We start from the raw sequence: 22,079 nt of genomic DNA on the forward strand, positions 1-22,079 counted from the left end.
TCAAATAGATAGATAGATAAATACATAAATAGATAAAGGGTACATACATCCAAAATATTGTTTTGTTGATTTTATATCAGCTATGTTCTAATCATTATGGCAACTTTAACTTGACATGGGCTAGGAACATAAAAAAAAAAAAAACAGCAGCATCTGTTAGACACAGAAAACAGAATGGAGTGTTGCATTGTGGTGGTATCGCGGTGGTATCGCATTGCATTGTGTGTGTATGTGTGTGTGTGTGTGTGTGTGTCTGTTTGTGTGTAACTGCGTAGTTGAGATGAGGATGATTCAGAATGATAATGTAACTCACGAGAAGCCAGACTTCCGTTAAACGTTGATTTCAATAATCATAAAGTTATTACAGTATCTGCGATCAGCACAGGTGAACGGATATTAAGAGTCACAGACATCATTTTCCTCCAAGTGTTTTTAGTCCGTCCAGCACCTGATCCAATGGGATGTGTGTACGTACAGTATGTTCTCTGTGGTCAGTTCTGTCCGTCTGACCTGGCTGGTTCTGACCCTATAGAGGCTTTGTTGTGTGTGCGTGTGGCCCGTCTGGCCCTGAGGGACACCAGGTTCAGTAGTCTCTCCAGCTCGTCCCCGGACCCAGCCCCAGATCCGCTCCCTAAACCAGACCCCGACCCCGACCCCCCCTGGTCGTTCTCCTGGGCCACGCACCTCCCCGCCTGTCCTTCCCAGGCCCAGAGAGGAGGCAGCAGCTGGGCTGGGTGCAGGTTGAGGCCAGGGGGACTGGAGGGGTAGCCCTCGTAGGCAGGGCGGGCTGGGGGGAGAGTGTCGTAATGGTCCTGCTCCGCCTGGTCGCGGTTGGGTTCGCGGAACTCCTCGTATATGGGAGAGGAGTTCTCTTCACGGGTGTCACGGTCAGGTGACGGTGGGTGGTCTCTTTGGCGTTCGCCGCACGCACTCCCTCTTTCTGCCGAGTGTCTTTCTTCACGTTCATGCCCTCTCCCTTCTTCTGTTAACCCTCTCTCACTGCTGTGCCCTCTCTCCCTCTCCCCCGACTGCCTTCTCTCCCTCTCCCCCGAGTGCCTTCTCTCCCTCTCCTCTCTTCCTCTCTTCCTCTCCCCCAAGAGCCCACTCTTCCTCTCCCCCGAGTGTCCTCTCTCCTTCTCACTTGAACGGCCTCTAGTCCTCTGACCAGAGTGCTCTCTTTCCTTTCCGTGCCCTCTTCTCCCACCCGTACTCCCTCTCTCTCCGCTCCCCTCTCTCTCTCTCTCGCCCGAGCGTCCTCGTTCCCTCTGAACCCCTCGCTCCCTCGCGCCCGTTTGACTTCTCTCCCACTGGTGCCCTCCTCTCCCACCTTCGTCCCCTCCCCCTCCCTCGTGGCCCCTCCTCTCCCCGCCGTTCCCTGGGAGTCTGTAGTCCAGCTGGAGGGAGCGCGTGCTGCCCCCTCGTCTGTGTGATGAGAGGTCGTCGCCGGGGTCGAGGAGCATCCCGCACTGGACGGCCCGGAGGCGTGATGGAGACCGCCAGTCGGAGGACTCCCAGTGGTACGCTGCGTGGGAAGAACAGAGTCAGAGGGTTGGAGGCGTGGCTTTAAAATATCGATCTTAAACTGAGATGTGTGTTAAATACAGGATGAAAGTCTGCTCTATACCCCCCCCCTCCCCCCCCCCCACACACACACACAGCATTGAAGAAGTTTGCTTGTTCCCCAGAATCATCCTAAACTGAGCACTGTACAGATTATCCTCAACTTTCAGACTTTTCAGATTAGATACAGTATCAGTATTAATAGATCCTCATCGTAGATAGATTAGGGAATCAGCACAGCGTTGGTGCAACAGTTATTGTTGTAAACTTCCACTGCTACGCTGATGACACCCAACTGTATCTCAGCACTACACCGTCCTCTCAGCTCCCCCCTCGATCTCTTGTCAACTGCCTGCTTGAAATAAAAACATGAATGTCTGCTAACCTACTCAAAGTCAAACTCAACAGCAACAAAAACAGAGCTCATGGTTGTGGCACCCAAGACGCTCATCAAGACGCGATCATCCCTCTCTGACTCTGTGGCCGAAACCCTCATCCACGCCTTCGTCACCTCCTGCCTGGACTATTGTAATGGAGTCCTGTTCGGAGTTCCCAGCAAAGCCCTGGACAGGCTCCAGTATGTGCAGAACTCAGCTACCAGGGTCCTCACCCACACCAAGCCCTGGCAGCACATCACCCCCACCCTCATTCACCTGCACTGGCTTCTGGTCAAGTCCCGCATCATGTACAAAATCGTCCTTTTCACCTATAAATCCCTCCATGCCTGTGTTCCCCAGTACCTAACTGACCTTCTCTGCCAACATACCCCCTCCCGGAACCTGCGGCCCTCAGACATGGGTCTGCTTTCCACCCCTAGAGCCTTCAGTGTGGCAGCACCCACCCTTTGGAACTCTCTCCCCACAGTGATCCGCAACCTGGACATAACCTGGACATAACCTGCCCCTACCCTGGACACCTTCAAATCAGCCCTCAAAACCCATCTGTTCACCAAGGCCTTTTGCCCCTAGTTTAGTTTTGTCGCTGTCTCTGTGTTTTCTGTTTTGTCTGTCAGACTTTTCTTCTGTCAAATTTGTAAAGCGTCCTTGGGTTCTGTGAAAGGCGCTATACAAGATATTATTTATTATGATTATGATTATGATTATGATTATTATTGAGTATAACAGACTGTTGCGGTGTGCAGCTGCACTCTTACTGTACCATGCTTACGACCCGCCGCTCTGACCTGAAGATGTGGTGTGTACTGTATCACACAGGACAGTACGTTATATCACTACCTACTGTATCACACAGGACAGTATGTCACATCACTACCTACTATGGTATCATGCAGGTGTCATATAAAGGTCGTATCTGTGTGCTGTTAAAGGCTGGAGGGGTCAGGGGTTGATTTCCTATTACTATGGCAACATAAGGGAGTGGGCATTGCATGCTGTTGGAGAGAACAGTGAGAAAAACACTCTTACAATCCACAATGTACTCTTTGAAGACTTCTACACGCATGTCATCCTCACACCGCAGATGTCGATTCACTGCAAATAAAACGGAAAAAGAAACAAACACCCTGAGAGAACAGAGAGTCTCCGATGATGAGAAAACCTCAAAAGGTGGTAGGGAGGAAAGGGAAGGCGGAGGTTCAGTCGATGTACACCCCCCCACACACACACTACACACACACACGCATGCACACACACACACGCACACACATACACACACACACACTCACACACACAGAGAATGTGGGCGATTAATAAAAGAGCAACAATGTCTACACCAATCTCCAGGGAAACAGGGGCAAACTCACAATTTGACAGGAATGAGACAATATGGGGAGATGTGATATGCAGATATAAATATGAATACTACTGTACACGTGCAATACAAATAACCCGGAACAAATGGCCTTCCCAGTTAAACCCACATTAGCCATGGTTAAGGAGGATTTAGAAGATGAAAAGGATGTGTGACTCACCATGCCTGCTGTAGGTCTCCACACCATCCATGCCTGACACTAAGAGAGAGAGAGAGAGAGAGAGAGAGAGAGGGAGGGAAAAAGAGTGAGAGAGGGAAAGAGAGAGAGAGAGAGAGAGGGAAAGAGAGTGAGAGAGGGAAAGAGAGAGAGGGGGAGAGAGAGAGAGGGAAAGAGAGAGAGAGGGGGGGAAAGAGAGAGAGAGAGAGAGTGAGAGTGAAAGAGAGAGAGGGAGAGGGAGAGAAGGACACCCCATGAAAACCTTTGTCTTTTTCAACATGTGACAGCCTGGTATCGCATGTCTGCAATTCTTGAGTCGTGCAAATGAGCAAAAAGCTTCTTTTAAAAAAACAAAAAATAAATGTGTAATTAAGTATTGAAGAGCCGACTCGATATAACAAACAACAGTTTTAGGATCACTAAATACTTTTTATCTCTAACTATTAGCAGCTATTTTGCCTGTGTTTTGAATCAGGGTACGTTTCTCCGCTATTTGGTTTGAGGTGTACCAACATTCAAATATATATCTTCATATCTTCTTCAACTATCACATTTCAATGTAGGACACATCATTTGAAAGCTTACAATCTGCACTTTCATAATCTGGAAAATGTTTTATAAATACCATGGGGACATGAGGACTTTTTAACCAGACACTGTCACATATTTAAACATATGGACATTGAACTTCATTTTAACAATAATGAGAGATGGAGGTAATATAACTAAACAAAAAAAAGATTGTAAAATGTAATTTCCCCACATTTATTATTACTTAAAATGTCTAAAATTAGAATCAAGCGCACCACATCAGGTGCAAATGATTAGAACATCGTTAGAGAGGATCTTGGAGGAGCCTGTCTTATTTAAACCTCAGACATTTAGTTTACATTTAGAGCTTTCTGAGGCCTTCAGAAAGAAGGTTGAATCCCAAGTTCAATTACTTATTAATTGCACAGTAACAGAACACATGTTTGGCGCAAACCAACGACAGCAGATGGACATGTCATGGTTTGGGGCTGCTTGGCTGGAGCAGGGCCTGGCCAGCTCACCATCATAGAATCCACTATGAATTCTTTATTGTATCAGCGGGTGCTTGAGGAGTCCGGACAGGAGACCATCTGTCCAAAAAATGTGAGCTTAAGTGGATGTGGACCATGTCACATGACCATGACCCAAAATATTCCAGTAAATCCACCAACGACTGGTTCAAAAGAAAGATTTGGAGAGTTCTGGAATGGCCAAGCCCGGATCTTAATCCTGTTGAGATGCTGTGGGGTGATTTGAAACGGGCTGTGCATGCCAGACTCCCCTCAAACTAAAGTAATTCTCCATGGAGGAGTAGGAACAACTTTCTCCCAGTCGATGTCAGAGCCTGGTAGACCAGTTATAGGAAATGCCTAATTGAGGTTATTTCAGGCAAAGGGGGCAATACCAGCTAGGCCGGGGTATAGGTTGTCCTAACCTTTTCCTCAGTGGGAATAAACAATAACGTTTTCATTGTTTTTGGATCAATTACATCACCTTTATCTATAGATATAGTTGGAACGAAGATCAAATATTGATATGTCCATATTTCTTAAAAAAATAACTAAATATTTCATGGGGTGTCCTAATTTTTTCACATGACTGTAGTTGAGCAATATTTTGTGCAGAGCAGACATGTTTAATTCTGCAATGTACTGTGTCGGGTGGTCCAATTAGGTCCACGGGTAATTTGCATTTTTGTTTTGATAGCTTTGAAATGGGAAGAGAGCAATTAAAAGTCTGAAATCAGAAAGCGCTGCTTGCATAACATCAACATGTTTCATTAAATGTTTTTATCCCTACCACCCCCTCCACTGATTGGTACTATTTATTGTACTTGGTAAGGTAAAATAAACAGTATAGACTTACTGAACACTATACTAATACTGGGTAGGGCCTCCCTTTATTAGGAACACTATACTAATACTGGGTAGGCCCTCCCTTTATTAGGAACACTATACTAATACTGGGTAGGGCCTCCCTTTATTAGGAACACTATACTAATACTGGGTAGGGCCTCCCTTTATTTTGAACACTATACTAATACTGGGTAAGGCCTCCCTTTATTAGGAACACTATACTAATACTGGGTAGGGCCTCCCTTTATTAGGAACACTATACTAACACTGGGTAGGCCCTCCCTTTATTAGGAACACTATACTAATACTGGGTAGGGCCTCCCTTTGCTCTCTAAACAGCTTCAATTCTCTGTGGCATTGATGTTAGAAACATTCCCTCGAGATTCTGATGATGACATGATTGCTTCATACAATTTTTTAGGTGCACTTTCAAGCTGTGAATCTCCCATTCTAACACATCCCAAAGGTGTTCTATTGGATTCAGATCCGGTGCCTGGGAAGGCCACTGAAGAACACTGAACTAATTTTCATGTTCATGAAACCAGTCTGAGACGACTTTTGCTTTGTGCATTATCATACTGGAAGTAGCCATTAGAAGATGGGTACATTGTGGCCATGAAGCGATGCACATGGTCAGCATCAATACTCAAATACACCGGCATTCAAGCGATGATTGGTTGTTACTAACAGACCCAAGGTGTGCCAAGAAAACATTCCCCCCACTATTACACCACCTGAACGAATGAGAAGGCGTACAGCTATTCCTAATAAAGTGTTCAGTGACTGTATATCTGTCTATAGTTTCTTATTATTGCTTGTAATAGACTAATAAGTCTTATAAGTACAAAGTATATTGGTCTATGTTCGGCTTTTAATCAATTGTATATCAATTGTTTATCTTATTTCATCCATAGGAATGATTTCATGAGTGAAAATCAATTACAACATGGATTATTTTACTATCAGAGATGTAAGGACTTCCGGGTGACCTCTTGATCATTTCTGATTGGTTGATAATGCAGATGGGGTAGAGAGCCTCAGATGGGGTTTCCCACTGTTTGCTATCAAAGCGAACTAGTTCCCCAGCAACAGCCATTCCAAAATAAATGTTAGCTGTTTTGCTGTTCTGTACTCTGTCACGTATGTCTGTATGTTTTATGTGATCCTAGGAAGAGTAGCAGCTGAATATCCTGATAAGCACACCAGAGCTGTGTGTATATACAGTATCTATGGCTCTGATGATGTATGCACGTAGCTCCGCACTTCAGTAGATATCCAACAGCCTCATTCTTTCACTCAGTCTTGGTTCTACGTTACGTTGTCTGGCCAATAGAGGCAATGTTAACTTGAAGCAGAGTGGTACTGAGAGAGGAAGTAGTGGTGTAATGTGATAAAAAAAAGAAGAAGATCCATTTGAGCTTACTTTCGCTTTCAATGGAGTCCACAGTATCGTTGACCATCTGTATGACTGTCACTATGGAGGCTTGGTGAGGGAAGGAAGGACAGAGAGACAGAGGATAGAGAGAGAAATAATAGAAAAATAGGGATATGAGTTCTTATTGTAAGCGGCTAATGGGCCTCATACAGGTTTGTTACATTATTATGAAAGATATTACTGTAAACCTCAACACACACGATGTGGACTGTGTATAGTTGCAGTGGGGTGCAAAAATGGGAGCGTGTGTATGTATGTATGTATGTGTGTATGTATGTACAGTATGTATGTATGTATGTAGACAAATAGACAAACATTAAAATGTGCACTATAAGACTCTGTACTGTACTTTTATAAGATATGCCTTGATTGGAAGAAGAGATTCATAATTAACCAAGGCCAGGGAAATTATCTTTGGCAAATTATTTGTTTTTATAGAAATGTACTGACAAATACAGAACAGACACCCACATGAGGTTCCGACTAATTGGAAATACTGTAATACAAACAATAAAGACAATTTAATGAATTAGTCTGGTAAATTAAGGTCACAACAAGAGAGAAGGGTATGGGTATGTAACATATAATATACCTGCAAATCAGAGACCCTAACAAATTAACACATTTGACTAATTAAATGACATGAACTATTATCCTTGCATTAAGATGGACTCAATTCAACTTACTGAATGATTTGCTGATGACACGTTTGCTTTTTAGTTAATTTTAAGTGTAATAGCAAAGTGTGTGAAGACGTATGCACATGAGGTATATCTGTGTTTACATTTTAATACATTTGCAGTTTCACTTTGTCATTAAGGGGTATTGTGAGTAGATTGAAATTAATGTTTTGATTTAATACATTTTAAATGAAGTCTATAACACAACAAAATATGGAGAAAGTGAAGGGGTGTGTTGACTTTCTACAGCCACTGGGTCTCTCTATATAGTATCTATATTGTCGAATAACAAAGAATGTTGTAATGAAAACGGGATGACAACAGGAAGCGTAGCGTGAAATCGAAACCATTCTTTTAAAGATATAAACACAATAAAACCAGGAATAAAACAAGAAATAGGAGATAAGAAACAAGAGTAAAAGTGCGAGATAAAGAGATAAATACTAGATAAAAGCCAGGCTATAAAGGTGTGTTTTAACATTTCTTTTAACGATATCCACTCTCTGCCACCGTCAAGTCCTCCGGCAAGCCGTTCCATAGTCTAGGGCCATAGTGGCTAAAATCGGCCTCAGCGGTCTTAGACCGGACCCCTGGACCGACCCAGAGACCACTACCAGAGGACCTGAGGGATCTAGTGGGTGGATATCTTAAAACCATGTCAGACATGTAGTTGGGAGCGAGACCATTAGTGCTTCGTAAACCAATAAATTCATCTTAAAATCAATTCTACAACTAAGGCAGCCAGTGCAGCGATTTTAAAACATGTGTACTGTGTGCTCTCCTTCTGGTCCTGGTTAACACACGTGCAGCTGTGTGCACTGTACAGAAGCCTTTCAGTATGAAAAAGGAGCACATGCACTGCCTTGCAAGTACGTAATGGCGCAGAAAATCAAAAATGCAAAGCAATGGCCCTTCAGTGTTTTCTTGAGTAATGACAGTCATTACGGAGACTCAGAGACCTAAACATATGCACATCCACACTCATCACGTGCACACACCCTCACTCACACACACACACACACACACACACACACACACACACACACACACACACACACACACACACACGCACACAAAGAAAAGAGAACATTATTACAGTATTCAGACACTGTCCTTTCTCTACCTATTTTTTTGTGAATTACCAACAACATGTTTACCTTCTACTTATGTACAGTGCCCTGCGTAAGTAATGGGTAGGTGAAGCATTGCTTCTCCTTTATTACCTTAAAAAACGTATGGTATTTGTGTACATATTATATACATATACATGGTATTTCACCATTTAGAATGTATTGCCAACAACCTTTTATACATAGCCTATGTATTGTCTTTTCTATTTGTGTGTGTGTGTGTGTGTGTGTGTGTGTGTGTGTGTGTGAGGATGTGTGTGTGTGTGTGTGTGTGTGAGGGTGTGTGTGTGTGTGTGAGGATGTGTGTGTGTGTGTGTGAGGGTGTGTGTGTGTGAGGATGTGTGTGTGTGTGTGTGTGTGTGAGGGTGTGTGTGTGTGTGTGTGAGGATGTGTGTGTGTGTGTGTGTGAGGGTGTGTGTGTGTGTGTGTGAGGATGTGTGCGTGTTGTGCGTGTTGAGTGTGATTGTCTCATTACTCAAGTAAGAGCTGTTGCTCTGTCACCTAGCACGCTTTGAGCCTTCCCCAAACATGCCGTGAGACGTCTGTGTTTACACTGCACCTGTCAGGTAGTTCAACATAATCGCTCTGTCAAATCAATCAGCTGTTTAACTGAGCAGGAAATCTGTCTGGAGAGGATTAGTGTCATGTCACTATTGACAGCAAGTCTAATATTATGTGCACCGGCTAACGCACAAGGGGTAGTGGTGGTCTAGTGGATAGTGAGTTGGACTTGTGATCGGAAGGTTGTGAGTTCAAATCCCGCCTGAAACCACACCACTACTAGTGTGCCCTTGGGTAAGGCACTTAGCCCTCAGTTACTCCAGGGGGAATGTCCCTGTAATTCGTAATTGTAAGTCGCTTTGGATAAAAGCGTCTGCTAAATGGCAAAATTAACAAGAAATGTCTTTGGATAATTGCGGCTGTGGCTCAGGAGGCAAAGCCGGCGTCTAATGATGGCAAGGTCGGCGGTTCGATCCCCGGCTCCTCGTGTCGAGGTGTCCTTTGGCAAGACACTGAACCCCAAATTGCTCCCAATGAGCGGGCCGGCCGGCGCCTTGCACGGTAGCTTGCCGTCATTGGTGTGTGAGTGTGTGCGTGTATGGGTGAATGAGAGGCCATTGTAAAGCACTATGGAATAAGGTGATCCAAGTGCAGTCCATTTACCATAATTGCGGACATCTCTGGCAGACGGTAAAGACAGATTACATAATTATATTGTTAATGTGGATAACATGATCCTTAGTTCAAAATGTCATGCATGTTCCTTAGCTACTAATAGCTCAGTTAATAGCATCCTGCACAGTACATACTGTACAGCAAACGTGTTTACATGTTAATGCACTGAGAGGAAGATTAATATATTTCCAGCTTGGTGCCAACTGCCAGGGAGCCATTCATGTCAACAAAACCCATTTATTTAATTGTCATACATTCTACAAAAACAACTAGTGTTGTTCCGATACCATTTTTTGATCCCGATACCGATACCGATACCGATACCTGACCGTGCAGTACTTGCCGATACCGAGTACCGATCCGATACCACGGCGTTTGAAAAAACAAAACAAAAAAACAAGTTTTTTAGAGCCGCATACTCACCTCGATGTAAAATTATTGCTAACACTTAGTCTGGCACTGCTCAAAACCTTTGTAAAACAGGAAAAAATACCAACAGAGAGTGAATACTATAGAACTTTTTTTAATTGTCTTCCTGGTATGGTGACAAGAAAATCAACCCCTTATAAAACCTGAAATGTGGCTCTCACAGATGCCAATCAGTGCAATATCCATTTAAGATATAAAACAGTCGTAGTAGTAGTGCAACAGCAAGTGAACATTTACAAACAAAATAACTTTAGTACTTAAAAAAAAAAAAAAAAAAAAAAAAAAAATAACGGATTTTTTTTTTGTTAGTACTCGCCGATACCGATACCAGCATTTTTGTGCGTATCGGTGGCCATGCCGATACTAGTATCGGTATCGGAACAACACTAAAAACAACTAAATATTGTAAAAGGTTTTGCTTAAGGTTTTTGCCTTTGATGACAATACAATGTCTTTTAGCATGGCCATGACATGTATATCAGCAGCATAGTGGAAACACATTGAAAACACAGTGGAAACACAGTGGAAACACAGTGGAAACACACTGGAAACACAGTGGAAACACAGAGTATTGGGAGAAACTAGGACACCTTTAGCATCTCAGTGAGTACCGTGTATAGAATATGTAGAGTATATGTAGAGACAGCGGCTGGTGAAAGGGGGAAAGGGGGAACAGGTCGGCAACCGTGTTCAGAATGTTCAGACGTTTATTTAGAAAAACGGAAATACATTTCAACGTTGTTGAAAATCACAACACAAACCTGGTATTCAAGCCAAAATATTGCAATGCAATGGATTGGGTGAGTAATCCCCACTGCTACCTAGTTAACTATAACACTACTTGACATTGTTAGCAGGCTCACAAAACAAGCTGTGTTAGTTGAGTGTGTAATTAGAGTAGCGAGTGTGTAATTTACACGCTGAAATGTATTTACATTTTTCAAAATACAAGTCCGAACATTAAATCAGCTGCAGACTTGTTACCCCTCTCACCAGCAGCTGTCACATATAGAGTGTGTAGAGTATATAGAGTGTGTATGGTCTAGGTAGCAATAGAATCATTCTTACCATTGTCGTCGAAGGAATCAGAGGTGAAGGAGCTGAGTGAGTGGGCCTCAGATATGCTCTCTGAAAAACATGTCACCTCCTCCACCAGGTCAGACACCCCAACTGCATAAAGAGACACCAGAGAGTGAAGATCACTGTGTGTGCGTGTGTGTGTGTGTGTGTGACTGTGTGTGTGTGTGTGTGTATGTGTGTGTGTGTGTGTGTGTTATGTGTGTGTTGTTCTTACCCAGTGGACTGGTTGCTCTTTGTGTTCTCTCCAACTCGTAGGCTCTCTGCTCCCACTCCTCCTCTCTTCCATCTCTCCCTCTCTCCTCCTCTCCTTCCCTCTCTCCCTCCCTCTCCCAGGGTGCTTTGCGGGAGGGACTATGTTCTGAATGACAGGGCGATGGCGGTGGTAGATTGGGCGCCACGCTGCACACAGCCACGCCCCTTCTACTAGCTCCTCCCAGGATGTGAGGCAGGTTAGACAGGAAGCTGCTCATCTGCGGGGAGAAGGACAGTTTGGTTACATATTCGCACACGCACACGCGCACACACACACACACACACACACACACACACACACACACACACACTGAACTCCCCACTCACACTACGCTACCTGACTGCCCTCGCTGGACATCGTCTTGTCACCATCGCAATTTCTTGACCCCTGGTTTACTGGGAAGCCGGGAAGAAAGTGGGCGGTGGGGCGCACCATGACCTTAGGGGGCCCCCCGGTGACCCCTCCATCACCATAGTTACTGGTGACCCCTGGTGACCCAGCGACACGCACAGCCTTGAACTCGATGCCATCCGCCCCTATGCCTGTCTTGTGCAACATGTAGCTGGTCTCCACGGAAACCGCTGACACCCCTCCTCCCCCGCTCCCCCGGCCGGGATCAGGGTCTTTTCGGAAGGTGACTTTCTTCCTGAGCACGATGAAGAGGATGAGGAGGAGGATGACGACGAAGATCAGGACCAGGATGCCGATGATCTCGCCCGGCCCAAAGTAGGACAGAGCCTCCGTCTGTGGAGCAGAACCATACAACAGAACTGGATCAAAATGTTGTTGATACTGGTCCTTGTGTTTTGTGATATCTCCCTTTGCTGTCACTTATTGGACTGTAAATGCATTGCATTTGCGTATAAAGTGTGCAATACAAATACAGTTTCATTGATTGACAGATTTTGTTCGAGTCCAGTACTAACACACTTAATTGAACTATGGTGGTAAAGAATTGGCCTGTTGGGAACATGTCTTGTAGCCCTGTAACGAGAGGATGATGACAGTGGTGGGTGGAAGCATTGGGAGTCCTTTGCTTTGATCTAAGCATGTGTTTATTTGTTTGGGCTGTGTCACTCCTTCAGTGTTTTGTAATGATACAGTAGAAAGATAGACAGGGAGACTGATGAGAGATAGACTGATGACAGATAGACTGATGAGAGATAGACTGATGAGAGATAGACTGATGAGAGATAGACTGATGAGAGATAGACTGATGAGAGATAGACTGATGACAGATAGACTGATGACAGATAGACTGATGAGAGATAGACTGATGAGAGATAGACTGATGACAGATAGACTGATGACAGATAGACTGATGAGAGATAGACTGATGAGAGATAGACTGATGAGAGATAGACTGATGACAGATAGACTGATGACAGATAGACTGATGAGAGATAGACTGATGAGAGATAGACTGATGACAGATAGACTGATGACAGATAGACTGATGAGAGATAGACTGATGAGAGATAGACTGATGACAGATAGACTGATGACAGATAGACTGATGAGAGATAGACTGATGAGAGATAGACTGATGACAGATAGACTGATGACAGATAGACTGATGAGAGATAGACTGATGAGAGATAGACTGATGACAGATAGACTGATGACAGATAGACTGATGACAGATAGACTGATGAGAGATAGACTGATGACAGATAGACTGATGAGAGATAGACTGATGAGAGATAGACTGATGACAGATAGACTGATGACAGATAGACTGATGAGAGATAGACTGATGAGAGATAGACTGATGACAGATAGACTGATGACAGATAGACTGATGAGAGATAGACTGATGAGAGGGATGACACGACAGAAGAGGCCAAGCGTGTTATCACTAACTTCCACGGATGTGTTGGTTTTGACGGTTGTACCTGAGTGTCATCCTCTGGGCTCCAATCCCCACAGAACTGACCCTGGAACCCGTCCGAACAGTTACAGTAGAACGCCCCGAACGTGTTAACACACTCCCCTCCGTTCTCACACTCCTCCCGGGCACACTCGTTCACATCCTCGTCACATCTGTGAAGTAGAGAAAGAAGGGAAGAAGGGAAATATAAAGGGAAACGGTGAGACAACCAGAGAACGAGAGAAAGAGAAACTGAGAAAGAAAAGTTATACATTTACTTGGTGTAAGACTGTATCTTGGGGTAAGAACTGTAAGTTCTCACCACACACACACACACACACACACACACACACACACACACACACACACACACACACACACACACACACACACACACACACACACAGTGCAAGTATCTAAAAAACGGTGTCCCACTGCGATTTAATCACCAAAGGCACAGCTTTCCCCTTTGAATTACTTTTTCTTTAATGCCAGTTTTAAGACGCAAAAACAAAAAAAAACTAACGGAAAAAAAAAAACAGTTTCCCATGATAAGTTTTAGGACAGCTTTTATTTTACAAACTAGATCTGAGATCAGAGCAAATACTGTGATCTTTGAAGAAGGTTATTATAGGCCTAGCAGCGTAACAACCTCACTCTAATGGCGTCATTCAGTGAAGGATATCACCCTCATTACTATCTGACAACGCGTGAAAGGACAAAAAAGGAGGGGGATTTATAATCAAAACCATGCTCAATCAACCACTATCCACTAACTACCCTGAACCAATAACAGTGTGCTTGCTGATGGTCTATCCACTCTAGCATGGCCGTCATTTATTGACTACTAGAACACTTTATGTAAGCCATGTATCATCTCCAATGATCTATACTGCTATACCGAACACTTTGTTAGGAACACTATACTAATACTGGGTAGGGATCACATTGCTCTCAAAACAGCATGTACGTACACATATACTCTCAAATAAAAGCTGAGATTCTCTACTTTAACCTCATAGTATTTTTTTTTTTTTCAGATCCAAACTGCATGGCGGTGTGTGTGTGTGTGTGTGTGTGTGTGTGTGTGTGTGTGTGTGTGTGTGTGTTGTAATGCATACAAACACCTGTACATAGCTCGTCATGACCGTATTGTGGACATTGTGTCTGATACAGTACAAAACATATTACCATCTAGCGCAGCTATGTACAAGCATGCCAGAGTGTTACCAGAGTGGTTTGGTTTTTACCAATGATGTTTTTGCCAACATCCCAAATACACCTGATGTTGTCTTTGTTGACACCAGCCACAAGGAGGTGCTGATTGTAGAAGTAGGCTGCCCCTTTGACCTGTACATGGACCAGACTTTCCAGGACAAGTATATCAAATACCAACCACTACTTAGTATGATAACCAGCTTTGGGTACAGGTGTAAATTCAGCATACTTGTGTTTGGAAGTCTGGGCCATGTATATAAATGCACCATGAGGGGTCTGAGAATTGCTGCAATGTCTAAAAGAAAGGCCAAACAGGTTGCCAAATTTTGCTCTGTCTCAGCTATTATTGGCAGCTTGGCCGTGTGGAGAAGGAGGTGTTATGTGTACCCTTGAGTGTTCAGTGCTGCTTAGCCCCGAAATATTTGATTCCCTGTTTGTGTAATATAATTTGTGGAACCAAATAAAGTATTCAAATGTGTGTGTGTGAGTGTGTGTGTGTGTGTGTGTGTGTGTGTGTGTGTGTGTGTGTGTGTGTGTGTGTGTGTGTGTGTGTGTGTGTGTGTGTAAGAGAAAGAAAGAGAGAGAGAGAGAGAGTCTGTTGTTTTCTGTGTGTGATAAACAAGTCCCTGCATTTGCACTTTTAAAGTGAGGCGTTCTATATGAACGTAGACAGGAGATATAATGACTGGTTAGACTCACATGAGTCCTATGAGTCCTCTGGGACAACCACAGAGGAAGGTGGTGCCCACAGGCTTACAGTCCCCTCCGTTCTGGCATGGATTGGGCACACAAGATGTCAACTCCACCTCACAGCGCCCCCCGGTGAATCCCTCAGTGCAACTGCACTCCAAACCTAACAGGAACACAAGTAGGGGAGGGATTTATCAACATCATCACCACCACACACACACACACACACGCATGCACGTGCACACACACACACACACACGCATGCACGTGCACACACACACGCATGCACGTGCACATACACACACACACACACACACACATGCACGCGCACACACACACACACTAACCTCCGGAGGGCAGAGTATTGCAAGTGGCTCCATTGAGGCAGGGCTTGCCGACGCAGGGGTCAGGGTAGAGGACGCAGCCCAGTTTGACCTCACTCAGCCCGGCTATCTCAGCGTAGCGACTCCTCTTGTGCTGGAGGGGCAGCTCGTTACCGTTCAGCACCAAGGAACCCAGGCATCCCTGGAACCCATCCTGGGCCCGCGGAGGGCCCCTCCCCCCTGGACCCGTCCCCTGATCTGGTCCTTGGCTCCCCTGGCTCTGCCTCTCTTCCTGCCCTGTAGTCGGAGGCCTTACTTGGGCCCCGAAGAAGAAGGAGGAGTCTGGGGCCAGAGGCCACAGTCGCACCGGGGCCCTAGCAGCCCTGCGTCTCTCCACGTAGCTGTCGTCCAATGAGAGCAGAGTATAGTTCTGAGTCAGCTCCAAGGCGACAGTGTGCCAGCGCCCATCGTTTATGGGTCGGCCAGAGATACCCATGATGCCCAGGGTGTTGTCACAGTCTAGCTGGAACCACAGACGGCCCCCCTCGATCTGTGAGGGGATAAAATGACCTCTTAACTGAATGAATTCCTTATGGTTAAAGGGGGTGATAAAGGTTTAGTGTGTAGTTTAGTGTGTATGTGAGGAGTTTGATTATATTGGGTTTGTGTGTGTGTGTGTGTGTGTGCGTGCGTGCGTGCGTGCGTGTGTGTGTGTGTGTGTGTGTGAGTGTGTGTGTGTGTGTGTGTGTGTGCGTGTGTGCGTGTGTCTGTACCTTGAGCATGGTGCAGGGGTTTGCGCGGGTGAACATGATGACTCCTCTACTCTGCAGGGTTCTGATCCTCAGCCCCAGCCTCATCTCTTCACACTGACCGCTCTCTGTTACCCTGTACTTAATATAACTGTTCCCTGCGAAACTCAGAGACGTCTGACCTACAGAGACAGAGAGAGGTAGAGATAGAGATAGAGATAGATAGAGGGAGAGCAGTAGTCAACACTTCTTCAAGAAGTTTGGTAAGCATTACCATTGTTCAAGTTTTCCCCCTCCTTTCCAAAACGTCCGAAATCAATACCAGCTATTTTCACTCTAAAAGAATTTGGATTTGAAACAGTATTTCAGGATATTAATTAAGCTTAAATATAATCAGGGTAAATCTATGGTAACAACTAATGGTCTCGGGTCGTCTGCTTTCCCTGTGGGACGTGGAACAAAGCAGAGCAATCCACTCTCATCACGCTTGTTTATCGTCTCACCGCCTTGCAGAAGCCATTAGACTAAACGAAGCTGTCAGGGGTATTACAACGGGCAGGCGGGAAAACAAAACGTTGATTTTCGCGGATGATCTACATATCACGGTTCTGATATTCTGGTTCTCATACCCACAGAGGTCTGCGCCCCCGATGTTGGATTTGGTTAACTCGTTTTCGGATATCTCGGGGTACAAGATAAACTGGGCCAAATCCGAGGTGATGCCCTTATCCAAATAGTGTTCCAGAAGTAATTTTCAAAATTGGAAATTTCAGTGGGTATACTAAATAATTTAAATATCTCTGGATACTTTTGAACCCAGGACTTATAACGGATCATTTCGGAAACAGCCTTGAATAAGAAACAGCTCCTCGAGGGATGGGACAAACTGCAGATTTCCAGATTTCATTATTCATTATGGGGGAGAGTCCAAGCTATAAAAATGGTTATAGCTCCCAAACTCAACTGCCTTCTAAGCAAGCTACCTCTGAATGTACCAGTGACCTTATTCCAGACTATAGATCAAATGTTTAGCCAATTTATCTGGGCTGGGAAAAGGGCTAGGATGAAGTTAGCAAGACTACAGGCTAAAATATAATGTGGGGGGCTGAGACTTCCTAACATGAGACTTTACCAGGAAGCATTCTTAAGGGCTCAGATAGTCTCCCTTCCCTCAAGTAGAGATGACAGACCATTGTGGGTAGATCTAGGAATAACTGAATGTCCCATTCGTGGCAGCAGATGATGTTGTATTATGTCCAAAAGCCGATAGCCAGAATCTAATAATCATATCTGTCATCATACACAAGAAAGAGGGATCATCTCCGTACCTGGCAGGACCAGCTTCAATATGGAATAACCCAAAATTGAAAATAGGAGGGCAGGTGTTCTTCTGGAGAGAGTGGTACTCTAAGGGGGTCCAGTACATTGGATGTCTCTACCATAACAACACCTTATGAACATTTGAAGAATTGAGTCTGAATTTCAGTAAAACACTGTAAAACACATTGAACTGCCTTTTTGGATGTTTGTGAAGGAAATAATAAAAATCATAATTGAAAAGAAAATCCAATCACCAATCACCAATACCAATCACCTCGAGAGGTCCTTTGTGTACCTAGACTAGAGTCGGTTATATACTTGTTGACGACATGCAGCTGAAATCCTTTCTTAAAAGATATAGTCCAGTCAGAGTGTCTCTCCTCTCTCACCTGCACATTCATCCAGTCTGTCAAGCACACACTGGCAGACAGAGGGCGCTGTGGGGCCTGAGCGAACACACTGCATATCCCCAGGGCAGGACTGGCCCTCACACTGCTCCAGAGGGGTCGGACATTCCCCTCCTGTGTGCATGGAGGAAAGACATTACTTTCCTACTGTGCTTCTTAATGAGACTTACTTATATCCAGCACTCGAGTTGAGGGGGGATGAGGGGGGATGGCATCCCCTCTGAAATAGCAACGGTCAAAATCATCCCCCTTCTAAAACTGCCACCCCCCCTTTCCATCCCTTATGTCATTTTATCAATGAACGTGGTATTACTGCTATTTCAACATTTAGTTTTGCGCATATTGAGTAAAATACTGTGGGCGAGGGGGCACGCACACATGCAATGACATTTTTACCACCAAGTCACTGACACTGAAGTCACTGACGCTGAGGGGATGCTAACATTTTCCCCATATGATAAAATCCACCATCCCCCCTGATTTTCTTTTACAACTTGAGTACTGCTTATATCAATGTGTGTGTGTGTGTGTGTGTGTGTGTGCACTAACCTGGACAGGCGCAGGCCTCGGTGCGGCTGAAGCGTGGTGTCACCAGACTGACCTTCTCTGTCGTATAGGTGACCAGAGCGCTAACCTCCATGACTAGGCTCTGTTCACACACCCTGTCCCCACACTCTAGCTCCCCCGAGCAGGCTTGACCCACCACCTCAGCCCCCGCTAGGACCCCCTGGAGCAGCCCTCTGCCCCCAGCCTCCCCGAGCCTCAAGCCCAACTCCTGGGGAGCATAGAACCCCCCCATCCCCTCGCTGTCCGCCGCCTCCGGCCTCTCCATCGCCAGGAGTAAGTCTACGTGGGGGGTCCCGGCCACGGGCTGCACGCTGAGCACGTGCAGAGGATCCTGTTGCCCGGGCGACCAGCTCCAGCCGGCTATGGCGCGTAGCGTTCTCTTGACCTCGCCGAGATGGCGGCTAAGCAGGTCCTCCGGGGAGAGGGAGGGGAAGCGGAGGTTCAAAGCGCTCCGGAGCAGGTCGTCTGTCACCTGCTCCACCTGGACAGTGACGTCCGTCGACACAGAGAAGCGCCCGTCACTGACCAGAGCGTTTATCTGATACCTAAGGAGAGAGACGACCAAAGAGATGACTCAACCTGTGGCCTGGGGTGGTCCAGTGGTCTAGCACCGTGGTCTGCAGTGCACACACATGCCCATGTCGGCATGGGTTCGAGTCCGGCCCATGTCCTGCTGACATGCCCTCTCTCCCTTCTTGTCCTTGCTTTCCTGTCTGTCTTCACTGTATCTGTCAGATGAAGAATATGAGTGGGACTTCCTCACTCAGAAAAAAAAAAGAGATGACTCAACCTGACCCTCAACATGACCTGTGTCTACTCAAAAGTAGGCAATAAATAAACATTTTAGAAAGGCAATTCTAGATGCCACATACTGTTAATGACCACACATTACTCAGGATAGAGAGGAATTCAAAGCTCTGTAGGTCAACTGCTATAAACGTGACAAGGACGTTACTTCAACAAACAAACAGACAAACAAACAAACAAACAAACAAACACATTTACAGTCTGTGTGAGTACCTGCCCGGCTCCAGTCCTGCCAGGACTACGATACTGCCGTCCTGTCTGTTGATCTTGAACGTGCCCTTGGACTGCTGAGACTTCTGGGTAAAGGAGAGGACATCGTTGACGTCGCGGTCTGTGGCGTAGATCCGACCAATCAGGCCACCTGGATAGACATCCGTCACCGTGACGACGTAGACCTCCAGGGGTGAGACGGTGGGCTTGTATTGGCTGTCCCCGATCACTCGAACAAACACCCAGGATGAAGAGGAAAGACCTGGCTTCCCAGAGTCCTTGGCCTGAGACGGAAACAACAACCACAACAACAACCACAACAACAACAACAACAACAACAACAACCACAACAACAACAACAACAACAACAACAAAATATATGAGATTTGTTCAAGAAAGTTGATAAACTAGCATGTTATCTATTTAAAATGTGACAAACAAAGTCAAACGAAATGCAACGTTGTGGATTCTAAATGGTAGACTACATGCACGTCGCTGCCACTGAATAATAACGCTCCCATTGATACTTTGTGCTCCGTGCCAGATAGTGCTACCAATGAGTTAACGTTGCTTTCAGGGTTCGAGTTATAAGCTGAACTCTGTGGGGGTCTCCAAAATAACAGTGCGAAATGTTCTCATGCACGCGCGAATCATGCCCACACAGCGATGGGACTTACAAGTTTTAATTAGTAGCGGATTAAGGTGGTCAGTGGCCCTAGGCTACTCCTTTGTGTGAGGACCCCCCTGCCCCCATACACAAGCCTCCCCCCTCCCCAAAATATACAACTCACGAGCACCCTGCACACACACACCACTCATAATGCTTTACCATAAAACACTTAAACACTTTAATAACACAATAACACAACAGTGTTAATAATGCAAAGAATAAAAAAAAGGTTCAGTGCATTCAGTTCTGTCTCTATTGCTCTCCTCTCCCGTTGTCTCTCTGTTACTGTCCTGTTGTCTGTCTCTCTGTTGCTGTCTTGTTGTCCGTCTCTCTGTTGCTCCCCTCAGCTCTAAATGACAGAAATGAATTAGCTAATTAGTTGGCATGTAAACATATAGTTAGGGTTGGGTACAGTTTGGGTTTTATTCGATACCGGTGACAAATCGATACTTTAAAAACGGTACCGGTACCGAAACATCATCCTCATCCTCAAATCCCAACATATCCTGACGCTACAGCTGCAGGCTACTCATTTCACCACATCAACAGCCCCACATGAAACAACAGCTATAAAAGCGATAGTCACACATGTATCTCGGCCAATAATTGTGTTATTTTTGCTATACAGAAGGAGCGAAAAATACATTAGGTTAGTACACTAGGTTAGTAAAAAGTAAAAGCCACCTTACCTTTACGGAGACAAGATAGACCAAAGTGGTCTGTTTTCAGTAGGCTGCGGTCGCGGTCCTGGAACCCATGATGCTGACGTCCGATGTCCTTTCCTTATCCAAGATTGGATGAACGGGAGAGGGTCAAATTTGTCTTTGATAAAAACCCGAAATGTTCTAGGCTTGATGACCCGGTCGGCAGCAGTGGCCTTTTTTTGGGCGGCATGGTAGCTACTATTGTATGTATATACTCCTGTATAGCTAATGAATGAATGTTTGCTTCTCAATAATAGGCTAGGTGCACGATCTCACTACTTCCTGAAAGGCAACTGGTGTCTCACTCTATTGGTTTAATTGATTAATCAACTGTGCACTGTGTGTTCCAACGGTTTACCGCACAGCTGATTAATCAACCTTTTGCTGTTGCACAATATTCTACTGCGCCCCATAGTGTCTTGGTGGTGAAGTGCAGGCAGTCAAAGGCATACTGTCATTCACAGGAGATTAATGGTGCACGTAGTTCTTTTGGAAAACGTGTTTATTTTACAATATTTATAATATAAATTAAATAATATTCATTACATTGACATTTTGATCAAATAATAGTTGTGGTAATGTATTATTAGCGACCCCCACAGATTTTTGATTTTACTGCCTTCATGGGAGCTCAGAGAGCCTCAGACCATCTCTATGGGAGCTCAGCTCCCATTGGCTCCCACATAACTCGAACCCTGGTTGCTTTGTCTCTAGTGAGGTCAAGGAATCGTGCGCACAGTATTGTTATTCATATCTTGCAGTAAGTTCTATAGTATCTCACTTGAAGTTGTATGTAGCTGTTCCTTTGGTTTATTATATGGTAATTTGGTAATTATATTATGAAGTTACTTATCCAAATAATGAGACAATTAAGAATATCTTTTAGTAAGTAAAATGCATAGTTTAATATGATCAGTATGTCTAGCATGTAGTGCTGGCTGCACTGTAGCCTCTTTTCTAAATAGGACAGACATCAGTCTTCACATGA

The 22,079-nt window shown here is 45.0% G+C and overlaps 1 protein-coding gene across 1 annotated transcript in view; it reads right to left on the minus strand.

Annotated features, from left to right (window-relative positions):
- Positions 1 to 491: 491 nt before the first annotated feature.
- Positions 492 to 22,079, minus strand: part of fat3b (FAT atypical cadherin 3b) — a gene marked incomplete at both ends in the record, with an annotated part of 64,580 nt that continues 42,992 nt past the window's right edge. The window contains 13 exons of the mRNA XM_080549987.1: positions 492 to 871; positions 1,328 to 1,522; positions 6,797 to 6,856; positions 11,292 to 11,393; positions 11,518 to 11,773; positions 11,893 to 12,300; positions 13,452 to 13,599; positions 15,344 to 15,497; positions 15,682 to 16,207; positions 16,431 to 16,588; positions 18,116 to 18,247; positions 18,683 to 19,245; positions 19,721 to 20,001. Of these exons, the coding sequence (XP_080406113.1) occupies positions 492 to 871; positions 1,328 to 1,522; positions 6,797 to 6,856; positions 11,292 to 11,393; positions 11,518 to 11,773; positions 11,893 to 12,300; positions 13,452 to 13,599; positions 15,344 to 15,497; positions 15,682 to 16,207; positions 16,431 to 16,588; positions 18,116 to 18,247; positions 18,683 to 19,245; positions 19,721 to 20,001 (3,363 nt within the window). The remainder of the gene's footprint in view (positions 872 to 1,327; positions 1,523 to 6,796; positions 6,857 to 11,291; positions 11,394 to 11,517; positions 11,774 to 11,892; positions 12,301 to 13,451; positions 13,600 to 15,343; positions 15,498 to 15,681; positions 16,208 to 16,430; positions 16,589 to 18,115; positions 18,248 to 18,682; positions 19,246 to 19,720; positions 20,002 to 22,079) is intronic.

This window comes from Nansenia antarctica (genome assembly GCF_963989245.1).
Source record: "Nansenia antarctica genome assembly, chromosome: 20".
In the NCBI taxonomy this organism is placed as follows: domain Eukaryota; kingdom Metazoa; phylum Chordata; class Actinopteri; order Argentiniformes; family Microstomatidae; genus Nansenia; species Nansenia antarctica.